Source organism: Strix uralensis, chromosome Z, assembly GCF_047716275.1.
Source record: "Strix uralensis isolate ZFMK-TIS-50842 chromosome Z, bStrUra1, whole genome shotgun sequence".
NCBI lineage: Eukaryota > Metazoa > Chordata > Aves > Strigiformes > Strigidae > Strix > Strix uralensis.
The window spans coordinates 49,680,276-49,707,402 of NC_134012.1; the positions used below are offsets into that span (position 1 = coordinate 49,680,276).

At 36.0% G+C, this 27,127-nt stretch overlaps 1 protein-coding gene across 1 annotated transcript in view; it reads left to right on the forward strand.

Annotated features, from left to right (window-relative positions):
• The window catches only part of COMMD10 (COMM domain containing 10), a 118,624-nt gene extending 92,361 nt beyond the window's left edge, over positions 1-26,263 (forward strand). The window contains exons 6-7 of the mRNA XM_074856479.1: positions 25,026-25,085; positions 25,725-26,263. Coding sequence (XP_074712580.1) covers positions 25,026-25,085; positions 25,725-25,763 — 99 coding nt within the window. The 3' untranslated portion in view covers positions 25,764-26,263. The remainder of the gene's footprint in view (positions 1-25,025; positions 25,086-25,724) is intronic.
• Positions 26,264-27,127: the final 864 nt, after the last annotated feature.

Consider the following 27,127-nt stretch of genomic DNA (forward strand, 5'->3'; position numbering starts at 1 on the left):
TTCTGTATCAAATCTATAATGTATATTTTACCCTTGTTGGTTCTTCTGCATCTCTTATTGTCAATAGATTGCTCCTTGTAAGTAGCATGTAAAGCTAGGCATTTCTTTTAATGGTTCCATATAGTGTTAGCCCTTGTGAGAACATTGCTCCTTTCCAAATATTTTTGAAAGCACAATGTCCCTTTTATTTTTCATCCTTTAAAATAAGTTACTCAGGCTTGAAACTAAGCTGTGGCTTCCCTGAACTGCTTAGTTTGAAGTTGCATAGTGTCTTTTGTTTCATTTTTCATAGTGCTCATCCCTTCTGATATGTGAATTTACTGCTTACACCATGTTTGTTCATACAAACATGCACCTGACAAGAAATTTGCAGCAAGCTTTGTCATTATTTTCTTTATAGCTCCTGTTTCTTCTAAGCCAAAAAACTAAAGATGCTAAGGATACTACTACATGTCAGTTTCTTAAAGGTATTTTTAGAAATCAGAATGTGCCTCAGTCAGGTCCTCAGTTTGCAAAGCGATTTTTGAAGAATGGGAAACTTCTCTTACTATTTGAGGAAACTTTCATTAAAACCAATGAAACTTGTTTTTATTCAAGTACAGATTGTTTAGTTATATACAGTTACTGAAGTGTGAAAGAATCCTGTTCTACAAAATCTCCTAAATTCACCAATACAGTTTAAATGTTCTTTATATATCTGATAGCAGAATAAAGGCACAAGAAGAAAATTAGAATTAGTTTCTGTTGTGTATCTGAAACAAGCATCAGAAGACTGTGTTTAAAGAAAAATTTGAATAAAGCAAGCTTCGGGGTTTTTTGGTACAGAAGCAGTAGGCTGTAAGAGATGAGATGTATGGAAACAGATATGAAGATTGGAGATTCTCAATTTGGACAAGAGCTGACTGAGAATGTTTTTTTTCTGTTCTGTGAAAATCAGTCCTATGATGGTATCAAAATCAAATATTCTGCCTGTGTTCATTTAGCTACAGATTGGCCCTTTTGGGACTCGGCTGAAATGCAGGAATAAAACTGAAACTACTTCGCATGGTTTTGAAGACTTTGTTTTTCCTTTGCACCCAGGAGAATTAAAGGGAAAAAAAACCAAAACATGGATCAATGAACTCTTTTTTCAGTTATTTTACAAAACAATACAGATTGCAGGGAATGAATCACCTAATGATATTTCACTTCTTAAAAATTTAATGAAAGAGATTATCCTCTGAAGTAACCTGCTGTGCCTGTTTCACAGTGACAATATAGAATATTCCCTGAAGCTATTTCTGACATCACTGAACCTAACATGGTTTATGATGTTTGATGGAAAATTAACTGTAAGAGAGATGCTGGTTAGAGTACCCAATAATCTCGGGGATACTACATGAAACAGTCTGGACAGAGTGCATTTTTATCTTAACCAGCTATCACAAATACTAAAGCAAAATAAACAAAAGGACTGTGTGACAATCTGATACACTATTCTGTCACTTCACAGTAGTACAAAGCTGCTTCTGAGATTTCATAGGTTTGATAAAGTTAAGATACATGTTGCTATTTATGATGTGTTGGATGTAGAACTGAAAGCTTTATGTCATGTTGGGGCATATTATCAGCACTGCAAACAACGGGCGGAGTGCAAGGTATGTGAGAGGCTGCTTGCTTGTTAAGTCTTGAGCTTGATGATTTTAAGATTCAAGGGAGGTTCGTGGCATTAGTTGACCTTAGCTGTCAATATACAATGGATTTTTGGCTTATTTTTAATGTTGGTTAATGTTTAGTGTGCTTTGAGAAACTACTATTCTCTAATACTTGTGAAAGTTGCTTTGTTCTAATATATCCAGTGATACAGTGCTCAGAAGTGACTTCTGATTTTGGGTGCATCACTCTTTGGATGAGAATTTAAGATTCTGGAACTAAAAATGATACCTTGTCCTACTATTTCCTTGTTTTCATTAGATTGCTATGTCACATAAATCCTTCATAAATTCTGTGATCTTCATTAACATTATTTCAGATTTTTGGCCCCATTACTTTGATGGGAAGACTCTTCCAGACTTCTCTGTCATGGTGTTTAGGAACCTTCATTTGAATTTGAGCTGAATATTTGGCTAATTTATGTCCATTTGTTTTCATTCCAGTGTTCTTTTACCCTGACACCTTTCCCACTCAGTAGTATTTAAACTCCTGTTATATTTATGCCCTGTAAGAAACTTAACGAATCCTGCAGTATGAAAGAATTTGGAGGGCCTATGTAAACTGTCTTTAGCATCTCAATACTTAATTACTTTTGATTTCTCCCTGTCTTTATACCTGTCACTCTTCTCTGCATTTGGTGTATACAGAATGCAAGTTTTAGTGTTAAAGTATTATACCAGTGATCTGTTAAATACAATGTATTCAGTACTCCTTAGGATCTGTAGGATCTGTATTTCTTCTCTTTATAGATGTCCTGCACAGATTCATGCCTGACAGTATAGAAGACTAAATATAGTATTTCTCTTGGCACTAGATTTCCAAAGACCATCGATGAGGATTCGACTTTCTAAATATTCAAACTAGCTATTGCTATATAATTCTGAAGTGATATTCAATGCAGTGATAAAATTACTTATTTTACTTTTGGGGAGCACTAAATTTTCCAACTAAGATGACATCCATGTCATCATCACAGATTGCTGTTTGTTCAGTTCCTTTTATTTGGAGGAATCTCAGAAAAATATGTATTATGCATGAACTCTGCAGATGCACTATGAAATAGTAAGCTGTCCAAACTTTGAGCTGTTTTGTATTACACAAATGCCAGTAAATTTGCAGAGTTACCAAATACTAAACTACTTCTGTACACAAGGACTAGGCAATACATGCATTCAGCAAGTTCTTTGTTTTCTTCATTACTGCAAAGACAAAAAGAAAAAAAACAAAACTGTCAACTAAGAAAAGTTTGCTAAAGGAAGAGGAAAGATTGTCTCTGCAGCCTGTGTTTGAGATTGTTGCATAGGCAGCTGGGGAGACACAGCAAGATCTTCAACTAGAACTGTGCTGTTGTGTTGAATTTTATAAGCGTAACAGGCATGAGCCAGAATAAATTTAGAGAACTGTTATGCTAACATTAACAATTGCATAAGTATAGACATGCTTTCTGAAAATGCTGTGACAGATACTCAGGGAGAGAAAATCACTTTCAGCTTCTTTAAATATTTCCCTATATGTAGAATATGTATGTTGTAGACTTTTTTCCTCTTTTACATCTATCTCCTGCCACAGACAGTATGCTTTCCCGCAGAACATTAAACTTAAATGTTGAGTGTTATTTTATGTCTCAGGATTCATCAACTCAGTAGAGCAAATTATGGTTTTATAGTGTTCTTGTCTTTGTTTTTTTTTGTATTAGAAGACTAACAATCTTGCCTTTTTATTTCTATAAAAAAGCAGTGGACATAAGTATATGCTTTTATTAGAATAGTGTTGGTTGGAGTGATGTTAAAATATAATTATTACTATATTATTATTATTGGTGTTGCTATTATATTAATAACCATTATTATTGTTGTTATTATTACAATTGCAGGCTAAAATTGTGGAATTCTGTTAAAGGCAATGAAAATATTTCTTTGTTCTTTATTAGAATTTTTACATAGCCTTAATGATACATATCACATTGCTTGTGATGGGGGAAAAGATGCAACTGTAGAAAGTAACTAAATCTGCATTTAAAAAGTAACAGATATGAATGATTAAATATTGTTCTTGTTTAGCTTACTGTAAACTCCAACTGAGATTAAGAAATTTAAATAGTCTACTCATTTGTCCTTTAGATAAATTTTTAGGTGCTCAGGTCCTGAAACTAACAAAAAAAACCCCCAAACACCAACCCAACAAAAAAACCCCAACCCAGTAATAATTTGTCTTCAATGGCATTAGAAACGTAAGGCAGTTTAGTGGGTACTAATGCCCTGCGCGCTATAAACAATATTTTGGATTAAATACATCTATTTGACTTTCAATAAATATGAATTTACTTACTAAAATCAGGGAAGTTATTGCTTTATTACTGAAAAATTTCTCTCCAAAGTTTTAGTAGAGGAAAGAAAAACAATCTGCCATATGTTGAGTTTTGGGATGGCTAGGTGACAGCAATTCCTACCATGTGGTAGTGTGTCAACTTTGTAATGATTAGAAAAGACTAAGCTATTATGAGAATGTAACATCTACATTCTACCAAAAAAGTCTTAATTCTTCATGGATTTGAGTTTACTCACATTACCCAGTTTACTCTTTATGGATAAAAATATGTCTGCTAAACTGTTCTGAATTGTGCAGCTCTACCCAGTTGTATATACATAGAAATCAGCTGTTCTTTTAACATAAGCTGATAAACAGTTGGCAACTATTGCAAGTCATTACCAGATTTGGCTAGATGGAAATCCATTTTCAATTAATCTAATATGCTGTAATCTAAAGGCATAAAAACTTCTGAAGCATATTTAGACATGTTTAGGCAGAGTCTAGCTTTTTGTAGCAGGTTGCTGGGAGGTTTCTACAGTAGAGCAACAGGCTACATTATTAATAAATAAGAGACTAAGCAGATGCATTGAAGTGATAACCTTGTATGGCGGTTTTGCACAAGGAAGAATATTTTAGTATCTAGAGATGGTAGGTGTTTTGGCAGAAAAAAACCCAATTACATCCTTTTTGCAGTCTGACTATGACTTTTAGTAGTTAGTCTTGCTACTACTTAAATTATTATTTTTACTATTAACTTAATAAGTAATAAGTTTATTAATAGTTAACACTATTATCCATTATTTGATAGAAAAAGAATCATTGGATTCTTATATTTGCAAACTGTATGTGTAAAAGAAATAATATGTACTTACTTTGAAGAAATTGTAATTGAATCAGTTATTGTACTTTGTAATTGTGTTTACTTAAAAATAATGTAATGTTCTGAAATTCCTAACTATAAGGAACAACCTTTTTGTAAAAAAGGGGGGGATTCAGCTTTAGGAACAGGAATGCAAAATTGAAGGAATTAGCCAGGTGTTAAAAAATAATGAAGAAAAAAAATGGATGTTCACAAGGTGGTTGATGGTGAACAGTAATTGTTTCATTAGCAATGTAATTTCATAATAACAATAAAAAATTTTTTTAGAGTCAACATGTGATTCTTTTAATAATTGTATACTGATTACAACTAAATAGCAGGAAATCGTGCTTTTCTAAAGTTCATTTCCATTCTAAAGTAATATTTTGTCTATTTCTGGAGTTAAGCATCTTCTGTTTTCTGAAAAGAAGTAAAAGACTCCCACATCGTGAGTTCTACATGTAGAGAGAAAACTGAATTCTTCAGTAAAGGGAAGCTGGACTAAAAGTGGAGAAAAGCTGAACTAGTGGATAAGGTGCTTTAGGAGTTAAAGCAAATGCCTTATTGGATTATAAAATACATCTTTCTAAGATGGGTGGATGAAATGTAGTATAACATTTAAGTAGCATCTTAATATATTCCCCTCAATTTGACAATAGCATGACAATTAACAGATGGAAGGAGTGCATTTACTGAGATTAGCAATACAACTGTCATTGACTCATACTAACTTTATAAAGGGAGCTGATATGTCAAGATGTTTTTTTAATTGAAGCTGAAGTGTTGATATGTTCACAGAAGTAGTTAATATTTTGGAAAGCCTTGCCCAAAAATACAGGTGCAAAAGTTTTACATGGATTTAAGGGAAGATGGGACAAGATTGCAAGTCGAGGTCTGCTGAGGGTTATTAGACAGCTAAACCTACATGAGGCTCAGGAAATCCAGTTGGAGTCTGGGAGGATGTCTGATATGGATGCACATACACTGCTATGTTAAAAGTTTCATCATGTTCACAGTGAAACAGAAGAAATTTGAAAAATATTTTCTTTTTAGCTTGAAAGCTAATTATCTTTGAAGGGAAGCTTTGCCTACTCATTTCTGCTGCCTTTCTCATTCCAGGTCTTTGTTCCATAATTACTGGTGTTTCATCCGTTGTGTGGCTTGCTTGTGACGTTTTGTGGTAGAATTAAACTGAAGGGCCAGTTTAGTCTAACGCTAAACAAAAATTGTAATGACAAAGCGTGTATTTCCCAGTTTATTTTGTCAGTTAGACATGCATGCAAGGGTTCTTTACTGTAGTTAGATTTGTTAAAAATTAGTTAATGGCCGATGATTTATGAAGGCCAATCACCCTGTTTCAAGAGGCAGTGTCAAAGACCTTTGACAACAATCCCTAAGTGTTTGAAATACTTACCTGCAAAGAGGTGAAGGGAGAAGAGAAAGTCTGAAGAGAGGCTACTGACTGGAATTGGTGGAATATGAATGGAGTTGAAGTTATACATAGCAGAGCGCGATGAAAGGTGCTTCTTTCTGGAGCATTGAGGTGCTTTCAAGTTTGGGAATAAGTTTTTAAAGGGAGTATGACTGTGGCTTTGGGGAATCTCTTGGATTAGGAGCAGAGTCTAGCATTAAATGAGCCTGTTTTCCAGAGCCTTTGATTGTGTGCTAATGCAGCAGAAAAGAGTTCCTTCTCCAAGGCTGTACCTTTGACTTCTGTGGCAGTATTAGATATTCCTATGGCATGCTTTTAAGTCTCTTGTGAAGTAATTTGTAACACAGGAAAAAATTACATTTTGTATCTTAGATTTCTTTAATCATATTTTTTTCCCCTTTTAATTTATTTTTCTGTCCTCTGCCAGTTCTTCTTCTTCTTGGGCAAGAAAGGTATGTGTTTTAAAAATAATGCCGCTTACTTGTTTTCTCATGGCTGCATAAAATACACGCGTCAGAGTTGCCACAATAGCAGTTTGGGGCAAAAGGTTTGCATATTGAGAAAATACATATTGTCAGTCAGCTCACTATACAGACATGTGACCTGCTCATGTTAAGACTGGCATTCCAATTCCATGCTAATAGCCCCATTGTTATTAATATATGCTGCCTGGTTCTGACCTGCTTTGTTTAGAATGCATGTTGGTTTTTAATGTGCGTGCCATTTAAGAGTTATGGATAAAGAAATTAAATTTTCCAAAATAAAAAATATCTCATACATTTTTAACAGGGCTTACAAAACAGCTATTCTACATTTTCCCTCTAGCAAGATGGTACAGTATTGAATTAAGTGTCCGTACTTCGGTGGACATGTAAGATTTAATATTCTGGGCAAAGATATTAATTGTCCTTTGGAATGGACAAATGGATTTGCCTAAAACCTACTTGTTAATTAATTGGATTTTTTGAAAACCAAGTCATTTTCAAATGCAGTTTCAGACTTCTAATTCTTTGACAGAAACATTTTTATATTGTAGGTGTGTCTTTTTTTTTTAACAAGTATACATAGAGGGCCACAAGAAAATATTACTTTGTGTGATTTGTACATTTTCTGTTGGAGTTTGAAAGCAGAACCTAGGTAGTATAGAAATTCAAATCATCTCTCATGCAAAACATGTCCAAGCTTGGATTGAAAATAAATAAAAATATCTCAAGAGTCAAGCTGTTACTGCTCTTCACTGCAACATGAGGGAACTGAATTTACCACTCATTTATACAAATCTGCACTTTACTCCTAATAAAAAAATATAAATTGCTGCTACGAAATTATGTATGAGACAAGTTACCACTCTTACAGTCTCCTAAGCTTTTTCAGAAGTGCCGCTTCTAAAACTTCAGCTTTTAGTGGAGGATCAAGAGGAAAATGAAGTCAGCAGAAGCGTTTGCAAGCCATTTCATCTTTCAGCAAAAGGGAGAACTGAACATTGGAGCTGTGGCTGGGTAAATGTATCAAGAAAGCATTAGGCTGTATAGCCAATCTAATCTCATGCTGTGCTGTAGTTGACGCACAAACCTGCGAACAAAGGTAGAATATATTTGGTAAATTTTCAGGGATGCTGGAAGGCTCAAATATATATACTTTTATAGACTTTCATTTACTACTGTAGCTCTTTTAATCTACACTGATGTAGGATTAATTCAGTGTGTACATTAAAAGCTCTTACTTTTCCGCTGTTCATTCTTCCCTTTCATCCACTGAAATATATCTTAACCATAATAAAATTCTTCTGTGCTAAGCATTTACATAAAGTGTGTATGTCCATGAGTACATTTAATTTTTGTTAAAAATCTCAAAAATCAGTTTACTTATTTCAGGTGCCTTTTCCCTTCCTGTTATTCAAAAGAGCTTGAATTGAAAAAAATGTCAAAAAGGACAGAATACAAGATTTTAAATAATAAATGCTGCATATATGCACCTAATATTTAGCCACAGGTTTGAGGACAAGCTTTTTCCTTTGATACTAGATTTTCTGCGTTATGGTAGTGTGAAAGAACAATTTCTGATATAGGATGGATAGACTCCTTGATAGGGACCAAAAAAAGAGAGAAAATTAAAAGCTCGAATAATAAAGCGTTCACTGCAGTTCACTGAGAAGTAGCTATACTGGCAAAAATATTGGGCATACTTTGAGAATTCAACATGAAGTGAATGAGAGATCTACAGATTCTTAAAATTTGTTTACTTTGTTGAAGGCATTACATAAATCTGTTTCACTGATGGAGCAGAAAGTTTTTATCACTACAAACCATAATATTTGTTTTTAACTTTTTTTGAAAATCTAATTTTTTAAAAATTTCTCTATGGTACTAGTGAACCACCCTGGTAAAATCCCTGTTCAGTAGGAATAAGCTGATTGTGGGTATATTTTTTTAATACATGGACTTTATGTTGGTCTGTGACCATAGTCCATCAAAATTCCTTTTTAGCAGTAGAAAAAAATCTGCTGGTGGTATCTGTCACTGTCAGTCCCTTGCAGTATGGGAAGCAATAAGCTTTTCTTGATATAAGGTCTCTGTTACACCTTTCCTGTATTATACATTGTTATTTTGCTGTTCTGTTGTTCCTAATCCGTAACAAGACTACCCTTGTCTTCCTGCCCTGCTCTTCAAATATGCGTATGGAAGAACAGTGTTTGTTTCCTGTACTAAGACTATCTTGGCTACCTCTGGATGAGTGGGTAGTTTATTTCTCACTGATTAAGTGTTCAGACCAATAAAACATGGGAACTTCAATTCCTTTTATTCTGCATACTGTGGGTTATCACTGAGACCCCTCACCTCATTTCACACAGCTGCCAACATAGTAGTTTAGAAATACAGGGACAGGCTGTTATCAAAGCCCATGTATCACCTAGTTGGGAATTACAGGTATGGTGAAAGAAGGGTTATCTTTTTCTCCTGGCTCCTGGAACACAGTGTGATGGCAGAGCTGGACAACAAGCTGCTGTTGCAGGCCCTTGATCCTGAGGTTGGTCTTTTCCAAGGTCTGCATTGATTTCTGGATTGACTGTGTGAACTAATTACTTTCTTTGTAATCTTCAGTCACAGTTGATCTCACACATTTTCTAGGCTATGAAACCATTGCATATTTAAACCACTGTGGTCAGGGTGAAAAACAGGATTTGTGATAAAGCTTGTTTTAAAATTATTGCATTGTTTTGCGCTTTCAACTGTAGTCATTCAACTGGGAGAGAATTTAGGAGCTTTTTGTAGTCAGCAACTAGAAACAGTGGGGTGCTGGTATTTTATGAAGTGGCCAGTATAAATTGTCGTCAAATTTTATTAATTTGTGTAGGTTTTGAATGTGGATCTTTGTTAGTGTTTAATGTGTCTTGGTTTCTGAAAACACAGTGTTAGCAAAATGTATTATACAGGAAAATGCAACTACTAAGGACATGATGCCATGCTGCATTAAACGGAAGTGTGGAAAATGCATAATTTTCTAGTAACTATTATTCTTACCATCTGAATAATGCCCTGTGTGATTCCTTGTGGTATGTCTTCACAGTAGTGAAATATTCCAGCGAGCTTTCGGGTAAGAGCTTTCAGCAAAGTAGTTTACAGCTCCATTTTGATATTTATCTTCACCTCTTCAGTCTCTTGTTTGCTTGGAAATATTGCCACATACTGGCCTATAAATAGCATTTTCAGTTCAATTCACAGCCAGTCAGTACCTGGAGAAGAAATTAAGTCTAATGCCATGGTTTCTCAATTAAGTTTACACCATGGAGTCTAGGCATGGTTTCACAATCATTAATACTCTATCTCTGCACTACTGGATTCCTCACAGAAGAATTGTAATGTTGGGTATATGATTGCCATTCTGTCACATTATCTAGAATATATGCAACTAATACAGAGTTTATGCCAGCCCTGCATTTTTTTGCTGTCTTTATTCTGAGAGAATGGGCTATGCAACCACTAATACAAAATTAACCTATTGACTTTGTTAAACACATTTTAAGAGTTAAAGGCAATCTAGCACCTTGTATTATCTGACCATAGCATTTTGATTCTATGCCAAGAGCTCTATGGCTAGGTGATGCTCTGGATGGTAGTGTCTAGAGCTATAACAGACTAATAGCAAGAATTTTTTATCCAAGAGCTCACCACCCTTTGGGTATTCAGTCCAATCTTGCTCTTTATGGATATTTTATACTCTTTAAAGTTTCAGAGCTATTGGAGATTGTGCTGGAATACTTTTGCATTGTTTAAAACTCATTAGACTCCTGTTGCAGCACTTTTAAACTGGTGGTGATAGACAAACAACAGGTCAGCAAAGTCTTTGGATCCCAAGATTGACCATTCAACAGCCTTCTCACTTGTGAATTTTACTGGCCTACTACCAAGTTATCCAGATCATCCTTCTGGCTACTGTCATTGCTGATCAGCCAATATCTGTTGAGATTACTTGTGCATCCAGTTCCATGTCTTCTAAAAGTGAAAAACAGGGGTCATCTAAAAGGTGTGATTGCCAGCTTCTAGAGATTTCATATGGGTTGTCTCCCTGTGAAAAATATTCAGAGAAATGGAATCCTCATGGATGGATTGAAATTGTATCCCTTATCAACTCTTCAGCTAAGAGATGGTTTTTATCTATTTCCAAATAGTCTTTGTTTTGTGGTGGGGGGGTCTCTAAACATATAAGATCAGTAACCTTTAACAAGATAGACTAAAATCACCTGTCATGGAGGTACAATTTAATGCTAAAACTGTTACAGATAGGACTGCAATTAGATTCGCCATTTTTAACCTTGTTTCAAACTAAGCAAACCGACGTCTCATAGTATCTCTTCACATGTGATGCGTTTAGATGATAACCATCCAGATGATGCTGAACTCCCCCCAGTTTCTTAACAACTGTCCTGTACTAGGGGTGTGCAGGACTGGTTGCAGTGTCTCAGATGAAGCTTTCTGAGTACTGACAGGGGAGAATCACTTCACTCTGCCTGATAGCTGTGTTCTTGCTAACAGAAATAAATGTTCTCTTCTCTTTCTCATACGATGGGATATGCTTTAAGACAAGAAGACTCTTGCATGTAGAACTATTGAAGGGTGTATTTCAGAAGTTCAGAAGGAAAAGTTTTAGTTCCCAAAGAAAAAAAGAATGGGAAGTCTTTCTGGATCTTCAGTATCCTAAAGCTTTCATTCATTGCTGTACCAGACATAGTTATTGTCGAATGGCTTGCAGTTTTTGACCTCCCATGTGTTTACTTTTGCATTTCAATACTTTCAACACACAGAAAATATGAACAATTCCTGGAGAAACATTTCAGTTCAAATACAAAAGCTCACTTTGTGTATTTACCAAAGTTCTTGCTGATACGGAGATGCAGTTTATTCAGTTGGTCCTTCCTCTTGCAATCTTGGGCTGTGTTCTAACATTTTAGATTTTAATATCTCTTTAGGCTTCAGCTTTAGAAAAATGAATGCCACCAAAAAAACCCCAAGCACTACATTTATCAGTTTGAGATATGGATTACCAACTGTGAAATTAACTGTTGGATCTACGTATTCCTTAGACACCCTCTGATCCCATACTGCTTCTGCCTGACCTCCAGAGTTCTGGATAGTTTATGGCTATAGACAAATGTATCTGTTTATCTCCAAGATAAAACAATTGAAACAGAATTAATTATCCTACATAATAGTGCTTTAGTTCTTTTAAAATAATGGTCCCGAGCATATTGGACTGATTGTTCCTATTGAAACAACTGGTTTGCCATTTTGGTAATTCATTCCTCTGCATAGGGCTGTGGAATTACTCTCTTTTCAGCAGTCACAAAACTTCTCTCATGCCTGGAATCTAATGGCATCTCCCTTTAGTGTGTGTTCAACTCTTAATTCTGTCACTCACCAGTAAGAGAGCACAAATACTCCTAATGTGCTTTTTCCATAAGACTGCTGTCATCCTGAGGCCTGAGCCGAGTACCTGACCAGGTTAATCAGGGTATCTTTCTGGTTCATCAGTTCATCTGTCAACCATTTGTGTTCTCAGGTCATTTTTCTGCCAGTCAGTGCAGTTTTGCATATTGAATGCAACTAGAGCACTGCCTTGGTACTAAACAGGAAGAAATAGTAAGTCTAGAGTCTCCATTTTGTTTCTGATATATGCTTAATTTGAACTTGAGATAGTTCGGTACTCCTTACTTCCTCATTTTTTCTTAGGAAAAAAGTGTGAAAAACACAGAAGCTTGCTTTAGATAGCATATGTGTATCATGAAGATTAAAGACAAAGCAATTTACTGTACATGGATATTCATACCCTAAAGGCGTATAATAACCCAGAATATGGGAGAATGTACAGTGGGTTTGAGATAGGTAAGTTTTCCCTGAGATTGTTGGAAAATATTTTTGTTGTATAAAGGAAAGCCAGGCTTAACAGTCCCTATTTAGCCAGTGGGGAAGCAGCTATTAAGAGTTCCCTAGTAGTACTCTTCACCATTATATTCTTCTTTCACTGTTTAAGCTAAACTCCCCAGTGTATGTGAAAACTTCATTTATATGTGTAACAGTGTATGTGTCATTATGTCAGGTTAGAAATTAAATTTTTTTTAACCTACCACACCTGCACATCATTCTTCTTCATTATTCCCTTTACCATCAGCTCATTACTTACATCTTAAGAAGAGAAAGTCTAGCTGGTTTTGTCTTGAATATATTGAAAGTCAGTATTAAAGCCAAGCTATTTTGGTATTAACTGAAATCTTGTCTAAATATTGTAGTACAATTACTAAAATGTATTTTTGTCTGTAAAAATAATGTCCCATGTTAAGAAGACATGTATCTTTGAATCAGGGAATGGTTTGGGTTGGACAAACATTTAAAGATCACCTAGTCCAACCCCCCTGCAACGGGCAGGGACATCTCTCGCTAGATCGCATTGCTTAAAGGCCTGTCCAGCCTGGCCTTGAACACGTCCAGGGAAGGGGGATCTACAAGTTCTCTGGGCAACCCGTTCCAGTGTCTTGCCGCCCTCATCGTAAAAAGTGTCTTCCTTATAGCCACACTAAATCTATCCTCCTTCAGTTTAAAGCTGTTGCCCCTTGTCCTGTCACTACAGGCCTTGGTAAAGCATCTCTCTCCATCTTTTTTATAAGCCCTCATTAAGTATTGAAAGACCACAATAAGGTCGTTCTGGAGCCTTCTCTTCTCCAGGCTGAACAATTCCAATTATATTGGCCTTTATTTATTCCAGCCTTTGCATCATTTTCATGGCCCTCCTCTGGATCGACTTCAACAGGTCCGTGTCTTTCTTGAGTGGGGACCCCAGAGCTGGATGCAGTACTCCAGAGTGGAGTAGAGGGGGAGAATCCCCTCCCTTGACCTCCTGACCACACTTCTTGTTATGCAGCCCAGGATGCGATTGGCTTTCTGGGCTGTGAGCACACATTGCTGGCTTATGTCAAATTTGTCATCCCCCAGTATCCCCAAGTTCTTCTCCACAGAATTGCTCTCAATCCATTCATCCTCAAGTCTGTGTTGTTGCTGGGGATTGCCCTTGTAGGCACCTTGTGTAGGACCTTGTACTTGGCCTTGTTGAACTTCATGAGGTTCACATGGGCCCACTCCCCAAGATTTTCAAGGTCCCTCCAGATGGTATCCCTTCCCTCCAGCAAATCAGCTGAACCACTGAGCTTGGTGTCATCCACAAACTTGCTGAGGGCACACTCACTACCACTATTTGTGTCATTAATGAAGACAATAATGAAGATATTAAATACTACTGGTCCCAGTGCGAACCCTTTGAGGGACACCACTCATTACTGGTTTCCACTTGGATATTGAGCCATTGATTATAAGTCTGGATACTACCATCCAGCCAATTCCTTACCCATCTACCAGTCCATCCATCAAATCCATATCTTTCCAGTTTAGAGGTAAGAATTTTTTGGGGAATAGTATTCTTGTTGAAAACCTTGTCATGACTAAAAGGAGGAGAAAAGTTGTGTTAAATTCCTTTCCATAGTAGCATATAAATACTACTTCAAGAGAAAAATATTTTAAACCATTTCCTTTATTTCCTTTTCTTTTAAATTTAAAACCTTTGGTGGTCAGCAAATGCATTCTTAGCATTCTCTCCATATATAGGAGGAAATGTAAGAAAAATCTGGGAACATGTTAGGTTACTTTGAAAGTTTCATAACTTCTTAGATTGCAAATCTATCAATGACTAACCCATATATTACACTTTTAACCTGTGCTATAATCAGTGTAGACAAGACATTAAATAAGTCATAAGCTCTCAGTATTTTTTTGAAAGAAGTGACTTAGCATCTTAAACATAGGTTTAAACATCAGTTTATAAAATTGTTCATACAGACAAAAATAGTGTTTGCAAACTGCCCTGTAATACCTTATTTTTTCATTTTTCCCTTTGAAGAACATGTATGTTAAAAAGACAAAAAAATCGGAAAGGCAATAAGCATAGTTTAAGTATTAATTTCATGTCTATCTTTATTAAAAGATTACACCATATAATATCACTTTTTATTTCTTGATTTACCGTTTTAGTTTTGCATCACACAGTACTGGCTTGAAAGAAAAAAATGTAATTATTCTGGAGCTAAAACAGATGCCTTTTGAGAGAAAAACATAAAAAGTATCTTGGTTTTGATATTCACTGAAACCACTGCAGCCACCCTGAGTACTGCATTATACTCCAGCCATCTGCAGAATAATCCAAATCTAGTACTGTATTCCTTCACGTTGCTCACTCTCTTTTAGAGCAGCCTTTATGGACTGTAATTCCATAGCACATGGACTTGAAGAAAAGAAAAAGGGATTTGATACCCTCTTTCAAATTGCTTATGTTAGCCAAAAGTTGGGGTTTTTTCTTCCCTGAGAGGGTATTACCTATATACTTACATTCATATTCTGGCTTTGAAGGAAACTGTGGGTGAATGGTTTGATTCCATCTTCACTGTATGTGAAAACACATAGCACTTGTAGTACTTTCTGTCATTAGCACTCTGTTCGGGTTTCTTTCTAAGCAGTGAGAATTTACATCACACCACTGCATCAAGCTTTAAATAACTTTTCAGCAAAAGTAACAAAGCAAGAAGATCACTGAAATTGCATTGTCTAAAATCCAAAATAACGAATTTTTGCATCATTGGAACATGCATAACCTTCAGTGACAAACTGAGAATGAGAAGTTTTTGGTGGATTGGTTCATAGTAAGTGGTTATTTCCACATTACTCTTTATTTTGCAGAGTAATAATCAGAAAAGACCACCCAGTCTTTTTTTTTAATTCTTGTAAAAGTGAAAAGCTTTTTGTCTAATTTGAGAAACTTTGCTTTGAAAGACCTCTTCCAGTTTTGCACTATGCTGTGTTGCCTAAGAAATGTTGGTGTTTGCTTGTGTCAGGATGGCAATGTCTTTTTTATCACACTCCAACATCTGTATGCCCTTGATCCAAATGGGTAGCCCAGGTTCAAGGCCTTCCTGGGTTGCTTCTGGCAAGGAAGAGATACTGGCTAGGAGTCTGGCATTTATTTGTAAATCGTGAGTATTGTAGCAAAAGCTGTACATCTGTACTATGATACAGTAAAAATAGTAGGTGACTTCCTAATTACAAAAAAAAAAAAAAAACACAACAAAAACACCCAACCAAAAAAACCACATTACTTTACAGTCGTATTCTTTAAGAGCTCTGTCTTTGCTTCTGCTGGGGACTAACTGCTAGTTAACATCCCTCACTCTGGCATGGCTTTCCAGTCTCTTTCAGCAGCTGAGACTTGTGTGCAAGCACCCAATTGGTAGCTGCTGGAATGATTTACTAGCTGGAGATCAGAGACATGCTTGCTCACAGCCACTAACACCTTTTTAGCACAGAAGAAAACCCAAACATTTTATCTTTGCTTGTCTGCCTAACAAAATCCAAATTGGTGATACTCCAAGTGACCCTTCCCAAACAAAAGAACTAATTTACAAATTATCTAATCTTGACATTTTGTAAATATTTAAGCAGATTTTTTTGAAAGGGTATTTTCACATCAGTTACGTTGATTTCCTGGATCTAAGTTTCCTTAGATCTTTCCTCTCACTGCTGGCATCTTTTATCCAGCCTCTTTTCTTGTGCCTCAGTAGAAACAATAGATACTTTCAGGTTTTCTGATGGTGAAGAAAGGCCTTTTGTGCTAAAACAATGCAGTGTTGCTGTATTTTACTGAAGCAGGTAGGCTCAGAAGGTAATGCTGCAAAAAGATGCCAGCTTCCTCCATTCATCTAAAGCCTTCTTAGAGTCTTGTTCATCTGCGTGACTACACCATATAAAATTCCTATCAGAGCAGCTGCTCTAGATGTGGATGCAGGTGACAATAACCCAAGTTTCTTCCCCTGGACACAGGAGGTTTTGTCTGGCTTTTAGTTGAGACCAAAGGGGTATCTTCCTGGGTGGTTTGGATCACAATTTGAGCTTTCTCTAAGTCCAGCTTTCTTCAGACCCAGCATTAGATGTGTATCTGATTTGACCATTTTTGAACATGATTTGTGATTCCATATTAATCACATCCACTACAAGCAAGCTGTGTGAGAAGGTCTCTAAAACACTCTGTACATGTTGTAGAGCTGCTCTCCTTGCTGTAGGAGGTTTTGACCATTGTATATCTGCGTGCAAATCTGTCTCACTCTGCCTGCAATGCTGTAGGGCTGAGCTTCACTGTCCTGAGATACTTATCCCAGTTTCAGTGTTTGGCATTTGAGTACATAATCTAAAGTTTTCAGATGCCAATGCTAGACTAATGTTGTACTTAATATTTACACTCAGTTCTGTTAGCTTCCTAGAATTGGATTATTTTCTGAGTACAATAATGGAAATATTTCATAACTATGCCTATATGACATATTTTTCATGTGTAGTTTGTAAAAAGTATTTGGCTGTGTATCAAATTTGGTGAACATGTGAGGTCAGAAAAGCTTGAAAGCGTTTCTGGAGCCAACATGCTTACTGCTGGGCTCTCTGTTTCCTCAGCAGTAGTTCTCTGTGAGTACAAGCATAAGAAGAAAAGTGAATTCCTTATCATTCAAGGTGAAGGTAAGACTCTTCTGTCAGTCTTGATGTGAGATATCTTTAGAACAGAAGAGTGAACTCGCTGATTGTCATGGCGTTTGAAGACTTTCATGATAGCCCTGGTGGAAATAAATGAAACACAGACTTGTAACTCTGTTTTTCCTTGCAGTGTTCGTGAACTCAATTTTTTTTTTTTTTTAATATCATAATTTCTGTGCCAACTAAGCTGTACTGAAACATGAAAGATCAAAGAATTCAGTTTCTTCTCAGGAATAAATTATTTAGTTGTCAAAGTAGAGTTCTCACTAAAGAAGAAAGTTGTATTCTGATAGTTAGAGATTGTACACTGTATAAGCAATATGCAACAATTAGGGTGTATGTGCTTTCCCAGAGACTTTTTTTTCCCGTATTTGACACAGTGAAATTTAATAGGAAGAAAGGATATATTTCTAAACTTTTAGTGAGGTTGCTTCTTCAGAGAGCTTTCTACACTATTGGGAATACAGTATAATTTGCAAAATTAGGTGAGAGATGAAATACAAAAGTTGTCATTATTAGGACCTGTGTTCATTAGGTTAATCAGTGGTATTCTTAGTAATTGTGTGGTGGCCTATTAGTGAATGAAACCAGCAATTTTCAAACACATCTTTTCCTGGGTACTATATTTGGGAATTATACCTACACATTCTCCTACTGAATCCTGCAATTATAATGACACATTTTTGTGGATGGATGCTTTATGCTGGTAGTGACTGATGCTGTGTGGATACTACTGAGGAATCAATAATGAACTTGTACTGTGTATAGTTGTCTTTAAAGAAGGGAAGGGCATGTGAAGGTATATACAAAATATAGAACAGGCATAGAAGGAAGTCAGCCTTTCAGTAGATCTATGAGCTATTTTCTGTACGTAGAACATACAAGGACATATCAGTACAAAAGATCTGCTTTTAAATATTTCTTGTGATAGGCACGCAATGATGCACGTTTACCATCTATTTCCCCAAAAAGCATGTCTTTTCACTGTGATGTTTTTGTAAAAGTGTATTTAACATAATCTTTGAACAGAGGTGAGAACTATACAACTCTAGATTTCTGCAAAATGCAGAAGTATCATTAAAAGACCAACCAACCTAACAGTGTTGTTTATAGGAATGTGAATTCCTAGTACATTCAAGGCAAAGGAACCCTCTGCCTGGATACAAGTATTGGAAGAAAAATGCTTTGCTGTCTCTCTTTTCTTTAGCAAGATGGTATTTACTCTGACTAGGTGTATTGAGGTGAAAACTGTAGTTCTTTGTTTCCAGATAATTGTCTCAGTTTTAAAAGCATTTTTCTCCCCCACTGTGAAGAAAGGGGCCCGTCTGCCTCTAATGCTCTGTGATCTTCGAAAGCTATGTGGTCTTTTCAGTAGTTGTGTCCCCTTTCTTGTCTGTAGCTTTGCACCAGGTCATCCAGCCAGTAATGGACATTTTCATGAAGATGGAAGGGAACAGGAGGAGTGAAAATGGAAATGACTGACAGTTCTTATTGCTTTTGGAAGTATGTCAGGTCTTCTTGAGGTCTCCAAATGCCTGCAGAGTCTGTTGGCTCACTGCTGGACTGGGCAATGAATTTATTCAAGGCACTTTCCATGGAAACATGCTTAGATGATCCTGTATCTGCTGGAGTAAGATTATCTGTATGTATCTCCAAACCATCAGTTTCCAATAACACATTTATTACATCTCAGGAATCAATACAGAACTTTGGTTAGGAGCTTACGAATACATTGCAAAGGGAGGGAAACACGTCCTTAGTATGCTTCTGATTTTGGTCTCCCTAAATACCACAGGGAATTTGAAATTCTTAAGCTTATATGAAAAAGAAATGCAACTTTGAAAGGTAGTATATGTACAAATATGTACATATATGTACTTATATATAGTATATGTACAGTATACGTACAAACTAAATGTTAACATACTGATCAGGAAAAGAGGGTATTAGTATGAAAGATGTTCTGTTTTATAACAGTTGCACACTGTGACTTGAAAATGCATGTAATTCAGTCACAAGGCAGGATTTTTTTTTCTCTACAAAAATAATTATTTAGTATTGCAAATGGAAATAAGCTTGGAAGAAGAGTAAAGTTTGAAGGTCACATTTTCTACTGATGTGAAAGAAGTGTAATTAGGAATATATAAGTTGGCATTTAACTCCCTGTGTTCTGATGAATCCCTGAGCTGAATTACATCCATCTACTGCTGTAAGAATATAAAGAAGTCTTAACTGCTATCTCTTATGTGTAGAGAGTTAAGGAATAGGTGCACTTTTAAGTGATGCTGGTCTGTTTTAATGCATCTGCTTTTCTTGCCATGCTACAGTTCATCTTTCTGACCAAGCAGCTTAAACTTGCTGATAAATTCTGTGAGATACAACTTAACAACCTTCCCATCTGTAAGTGCCTAAACAAATGTGTAGTTCTCCAGGGTCCAAGAAAATTTAAAGAAAGTCTGAATTGATGTAGCACAGAAAATGATAGGTCCAGAGGGAGATGTAGGCTACTAAGAATCAACTGTTTAGGAATCCATCTGAATTTGGCCATAAACTGATTTTTAATTATCCATATCCTTCCATTATATCTAAGATTTTAAGGATATCTAATAGGAATAAATTGTAGAATAGAAAGCAAATGTGAAAATATTTTTCTCTTAAGCCTAATTGAGATGTGGCCCAAGATAGTGTTAAAGGTTATATTAGAATATGGAGACTGGGATATGTGTTACTTCAGCTAGTTACTAACAAACTTCACTGAATACACTGTAATTTTTTACAAGTGCTCAGTCATAGAACATTATCATTATCAGTAGACATTTAGATATACAAACCAGCCTGTCCCTCCATCTGTTTGCTTCAGAATACTTGGCATTTATTTTGCAATGTTGTAAAAATTGTTACAGTTTTGCAGTTGAGAACTATTACAGCAATATCAATTTTTCATATTCAAGTTAGCTTTAAAACCAGAAGTTTGCCTTTTATTTATAACTCCTAGTGCCTTGCTCTATGCTTATGCATGGAGTGAGGGAGTTAAATGTGTGGAATACAGCTGGGCAATAAATAAGGTTGCAAAACTCTGTCATTAGTGATAAAGCCTTTTGCAGTAGTACATTAAAATAGAAGTATCTAGAGCACTGGATTAAAAAAAAACCCCATGAAACCAAAACCAAATCCTTTATAACCAGGAATTTGCCTCTGCTTTCTGAAGTATTTTAAGGAGACATTTTTTGGATGGTTTCCACAGAAACGTTTTGTAGCAAGAAGGCATTCATATTTAAAATAAATTGTTAGCCAAGGCAGTAGGAAATTGGAGACTCTTTTCCATCTTGTGTAGTTGAATCTTCATCATTTTATTCTGATGATCATGTTCAGCTAAAAATTTGTCTGTTTGCTGGTAGTATATAATTAAGTATATATTTAATGATTGTGGCTATTTTGTAGAATTAGCCAAAATTCAGAATGGCTGTTTTGGATAGGATAGCATATTAATGTTGATTGGGAGCAGAAAGTTTTTATCTTCAGTTTTCTTTCCCTTCTTTCCCCTTTTCCCCCTTAACCCCCAAAGGAAATTTGGTTTTGAACAGATGTTTTAGAGACTGATGAAGATGTTACGGTTTTTAAAATGATAGCAGACAATAAATGAGAAGATAGGTAAGGAGAGAAAACAACCCTAATCAGTTAAACTTATTAGAATTTCACAGTTATTGGGAGGCTGTAAATTGTAGATTGATACAACCCCAGGGTGAGAGAAGAGGTAGAACGAAATCAGGTTCCATCTAGATCTATACAGTCAAAATGGCCCTAAAATTTAATTTTAACACTTAAAGATACATTCAGTAGTGATACATGGCCAAATATATTAAACCATGTGTTTCAGAAAACTTATTACCATATTCCTTGCAAAGGATTCAGACTGATGTAAAGATGGGCGACACTTGCAGTTCACGCAGACTTTTCTAGTAGTGAATGCAATGCTCTGTCATGTTTAATAGTAGATGAGCACATTGCATTTAACAGCAACTTTTATTTAGCTGAAGATGCTGCACATCACATCTTTAGCTATGCTTATTGAGCGTATCACTCCAGTGCTGTCCCTGCTACTCTTCGTGGCTATTGAATCAGACAAGAAGTCTTTCTCCAGGTTTTCAAAGCTGCCAAAAGAATGAACGCTTGGTATTTTAGAGATTTCTTTGTCTTCATAAGAATAACACCTTCAACTATCTTTCTTTGATGCTATGAAGCTGTCACCCTCAAGGCTAAAACTCTTAAAAGTAGGAGCTAGGACTTTTACTTCCACAGCGACCAAGTCTGGGATTAGAAAATGTATTAGAGTGACTGACTGTGACAATGGGAATAAATTCCGTTGAGTTTTCTGGTTACTCTGTTTAGTTTTCTTTCACATGAAGGTGATAACAGCAAAGAGAAAACGAGATGCCAGAAATGAGGGAAGGAGTAGAGTGAAGGTGAGGAATGAGAGGGAATTTATCAGGAAAGAGGAAAAGAGAATGATATACTTGATAGAAGGAAGAAAGAAGTTAGACATCCAGCAAATTACTGCTTTCTTATTTACCTTCTGAGAAACACATACTAGGTCAGAGACAACATCTGAAAACCTGCATGTGAAGATAAAAGAAGGCAGCTTAACTACGCTTTTCATAAATAGGCTGAGACTCTATCTGCACACAGTGACATTTAATTAAGTCAGTAAGCTGCAAGTGATTTTTTTTATCCTATGTTTTAGTTATGGTTGAAAGTTTGTAATTTTGTGTACTTATCTGATCAAAATTCCATAAAGTAGATCAGGAATTTGCCTACTCTGGGGGCTTTAGCAATATTCTATCTATCAGTCATTTTTAATACTATTTTACTGAGTAATTAAAGAACTGGATGGTAACCTAGTCCTGTGACACATTGTTTTAATTACAGTTGTACACAGTTTAATAACAGTTCACATAGAATAAAGCAAGTAAGTGAATAATGGATATCTCAGCTAAAACTGGGGGGCCATCAGCCTGCTCAGATGTAGCTTTTTCTTGTAGTGACCTAGTTATGATACAGTGTTTTTTGGGTCTATATAGGAACTCCTGATCACATAACAATGATTGTTTAGCATCTTCCTCAGGGGACTCATACTAGTGAGAAATTTAATATTGTAGAAGTAACATTTTTAACTGGTGCCACACTTCTGCACAGTTTTTTGTGACACTGCTCTCTGCTGAAGGAATGTAGTATATGTATCAGTTCTTTACACACAGAAACAATTCTGGTTTAGTAGAGGATTAGGTGCAGAATAACAACATATTGCATAAAAGATTGTTATATCCTCTCTCCCATTGACACTCCCACCCCCGGCTCAGATCAGAAGCATAGCCTGACATGTCATGCTTTCTTTTAGATCTCCACAGACATTTGCCTGCCACAATGCAACATAAATTTTGTCCTAGTATCAGACTGAGATTATTAAATAATAATGGGAAGAGAGTCTCAGCCTGTATAAAGCATAGTGATTCCTTTTAGTATAAAAAGAACCTGAATTAAAAGGATCACATGTTTTTCATTTGCATAGCCTCATAACTTACAGTAAGTAATGTAGTTAGAAGAAAATACAAAAGTCAAGTTTTCAGTTTCTTTTTTTTTTTTGTGTCTGTGAGAAGTTGATCTTGCCTGCTGATCTGAAGTAGTACCAGAAGATGCCCATCCTGAATGAGACACAGGGCTTGGAGAAATGAGATCTGGTGGTTGGAGGTGTCACACACCCACTGCCCCTCTCTGGAGGCATTACAGAACTGTCATACTGAAATCCAGCAGACTTGTCTGCCAGAAACCATGCAAGAGATGACCCTGCCTATTCATTGTGACTGATAAACTTTAAGATATAAGATATCTTCTTTTTATTCTGAATCTCCCCTTTTCAGTTTCACTTCCTTCCATTCAAACACCAGAATCCTGTTAGAACAGCAAATGCCAAACAAATATCCAGGCTGAAATGGTAGATCCATTTGCTATTAGTGTATCTTTCTTCTTTCCTCTACCCCCTTTCTATTCTGAAGAAACCACTTGTTTGCTTTCTCTTTGTTTCTTAGCTGTTAGAAAGCCTTTAAAAATGCTTTTACTTCCCTGTCACGGCATTATGCTCTTTGGAGGGAGGATCAGCTGGAGTCATGGCAAAGAGAACTGCTGTTCTGGTAGTTTTATTTTGTATTCACCATACGATTGCCAGAATTGTATTGTTCCTTCCCAAAGGGGGAAGATTGGTCTCTCATGCAAATCACTGGTCCTTTTCTAGGCTTTTGTAGCCTTCCTGAAATTGTTGGAAAGGATCCTTCTTTCTGCAGAGTGGGGAGGAGGAATTGCACCAGACAGGCTGGCCCCAGTCATTTTATCCCTTTCCTGTGTCTTACAGCTCCTTTTGAGGAGCAGGCACCAGGCAGTAGCTATCCTGAGTTCCCAGGGCTTCTGCTGCTCTGTGCATTTGGTGCGCCAAATTCAGCAGCATTATTTGACTTAAATTGAGACTTGCATTGGTATGAGAGTACACAGAATCTGGCCTACAGCCCTGACTGTATGCAAAAGTATCCTTGCTCATTTAAGCTGAATTGATAAATAAGCATTATTCTATTGACTTAAGTCATACATGAAGATGGAACCGATTAAACAAAATTAGCATGTGTACATTATTTCAGCTCGTAATATTTTGTGAGTAGAGGTGTCCACAGATTCAGTTTTCACAGAGCCTTGTTAGTGTTTATGGAAGTGCAGCTGTTATCCTCAGGAATGCCCCCAAGCCTTGGAAAATCTAGCAAGAACACAGAGAATGTGCAGTAATAGTTACAAATTTATTTTAAAAGAAGTAAAGTGACAAGGTGAAGTAGAAGGAATACAGCTTGAAACAGTCTGAAAACATCTACAGTGTGATTGAAAGTAGCAGGCATTAAATTACCTGTTTCTTGAGTGAGTTAAGCAGGACAGAAATTTTAATTTAACCCTCATCTCCACAGACATCAGCACATGCGTGCAGAGGATTATTACCACCATCTGTTTTATCCACAGTAGTTTCTGTCAGTTGTGCTATTTTGCTTTTTTAGTGTTTAAGTGCTGCTTTGAAGCTGTTGTGTTAATTGTTAATTTAGGCTGAATCTGTGCATAGATGCCTATAGCAGTGTCAGCATGCTAAAATTATAACTGTTAGATTAATGAATGGAAGTATTAGCTCTGTGCTGGTGCAGTACATTAATAGCTGTGCAAGTTCAATCAAATACACTACCGACTTTTTCATTGTGTAATGGTATTTACCAGATCTTAGACAGACTGCTGAGAAAGATGAGTGTAATATTTCATTTTTATCTGACTTAAAAATAAGGTAACAAAATAATTTTCATAGAATATTTTATTATTATTCTTTGCAGCAGGAGAATAGTTGTACCTGTAGACTTTAATTCTTCACTGAAATGGAATATGCATATATCAGGGACATTGTAGTGAATGGAAGGAAAACTAACTGTTGCAACCATTGTCTTTCACATAGCCTAATCTCATATTCTGAATTAATGGAATTAATACCAAAAAGAAAAGAAAAAATGCTTATTCCTCCTTTTTTTTCCTTTTTTTTTCTTCACAGAACCTGAAGAAAGTGTTTGTAGAATTTAGTCATCAGGAGCTGTTTGAGTTCTATAACAAGGTCTGTAGATTTTATGATACTATAGTTTCTTTGTAAACACCTTATGCTACTCAGCAGGAAGTGTTGCCTGTTTGAATTAAATCTAATGAAACTGAAAGGAAAATGGATCCAACTTTAATTAAGTCTATTGGATTTGTTTGATCACATAAAGCATTTTCAAGAATAGTCTGTGCATTCAAATATGGAATAGGCAGGGCTTGGGTCATTATAAACATACCTGGCGATTAGATCGAGAGGAGTAGCTGATGATTAACAAGGAGGAGCTCTCTGGAAAGAACATCTCTGTGTTATGTCTTCAGTCGAAATGCCAGGCTTGTAATCCAGTCAAAATGAACTCTATTATTTTTTTCCTTGTTATTATGCATTGGAAATTCACAGCAAAACATCTGTGCATGTAAAAAAGGTAATATTTAGACAACTGTTTCTTTAAAATTTGAATATTTAAACTGCAGCAATGAATTCTAATAGCTTCATGTAAAAACAAATATTCATGAGTACAGGATTTTTTTATTGCTATGTGAATAGATTTAGTATGCATAGTTGAAGATATTGGAATGTGGGTTTTTTTCTGTTTACATGTTTCTAAACAACATTTTATATGAGTGGAGTTTTTTCTTTGTTTTTTGTTCCTTTAAATAGCTGGAAACTATACAAGCACAGCTGGATTCCCTTACATGATGTTTTTGAAGACTTATTTCTCCATCACACTCCTGCCACCTCATTATTTTGAATTGAAGATAGATTGCCAAGCTGTGTTTGCTGAGGGATTCAGTGGGTTGCTTCCTGTAAAATTATATGGCTTATCTCCTTTTTAGGCCAGTAACATTAGCCAAGAGTCTTTGTTAAGAGTCTGAAGCTTCTAATGGACTTTCTCTTGTTTTCTGAGCAATTGTGAAGAATGGCTTTACTTTCAGGAAAAAAAAAAAAAAAAAAAGAATGCTGCTCTGCTTCAGAAATACTTTAATTTTTGTCCTGTTATGTGTGTCACTTGATTCTGGTAGAAATTTGCATACTAATGAGGGATCAGGAATAAAACCTATTCTTCAGACATAAAAGGAATATAAAAGTAGTAAGAAAATACACACCTAATAACAATTCAAAAGGATAGAGATTTTATTCACATGACTGATAATGCGTATTGCAAGTTTGTCAAAATAAATTCAGAATTTAAAAATTGATTGGTTTAGTTTGGGTTATTTTAACTTCATTATCTTTGTTCTGTTTTAGTTTGGGGTTTTTTTTTTTTCTTCTAAATAACAATATCACTGATTTCAGTGTTTACTTTTAGCACTGAGAATAAATACAGCTTCTTAGTACTGCATGCATACTAATGCATCTAAGTAGTATGGTGTGTAACTGGGGAGGGAATCTCAGAGTATATAACAAAGAACTGAAAGTCTGACAGTCAGATTTCTGAAAGCTATTTGTTGATCCTTCCTAAAGTTGTCCACCACCATTCTTACATTGAATAGCAAGAAAGTACAGTCACTTAAAGTTATTTTCATACATTAGGTCCAGATTAATGGAGGTTCATGAGCAGTATGACAAGGTAAAAGTCATCTTAGTTCTTGTTTGTTGCCTTTCATCGACAGGCAACTTCAGTGCTGCACCTTGATAATGGGCACAGTATATGACTCTCTACCTCAGGCTAACAGAAGGTGAGAGGAAATAAAAATCTTGGGCATTAGTTTGTCTTTCTTTCTCCTTAAGGAATTCCCTGAACAAGGCTTTTTTCTTCCAGGCGTCTAAAACAGGGATGGTTAATACCCAACTAGCCAATTTTCTTTTGAGGTTTGTTTGCTCGTGACAGTAGATAAAAATGTAGCTAGAAGGTATGTCTTGAATAGCTGGTGTTTAGGTCCTCTTGTGCCAGACTTCTTGCTTTGTTGCTTTTGGAAGGTGCTTCTGGGCTTTTTGTGTTGCTTTATTAGGGATTGTGCTGTCACCTCTAGAACACTGAAGGAGTTTGCACCAGTTGTTTAAACTGTGAGATAATAGATTTAGAAGATAAAGTCATTAACAGCCTACATGTTAGTAAAGGG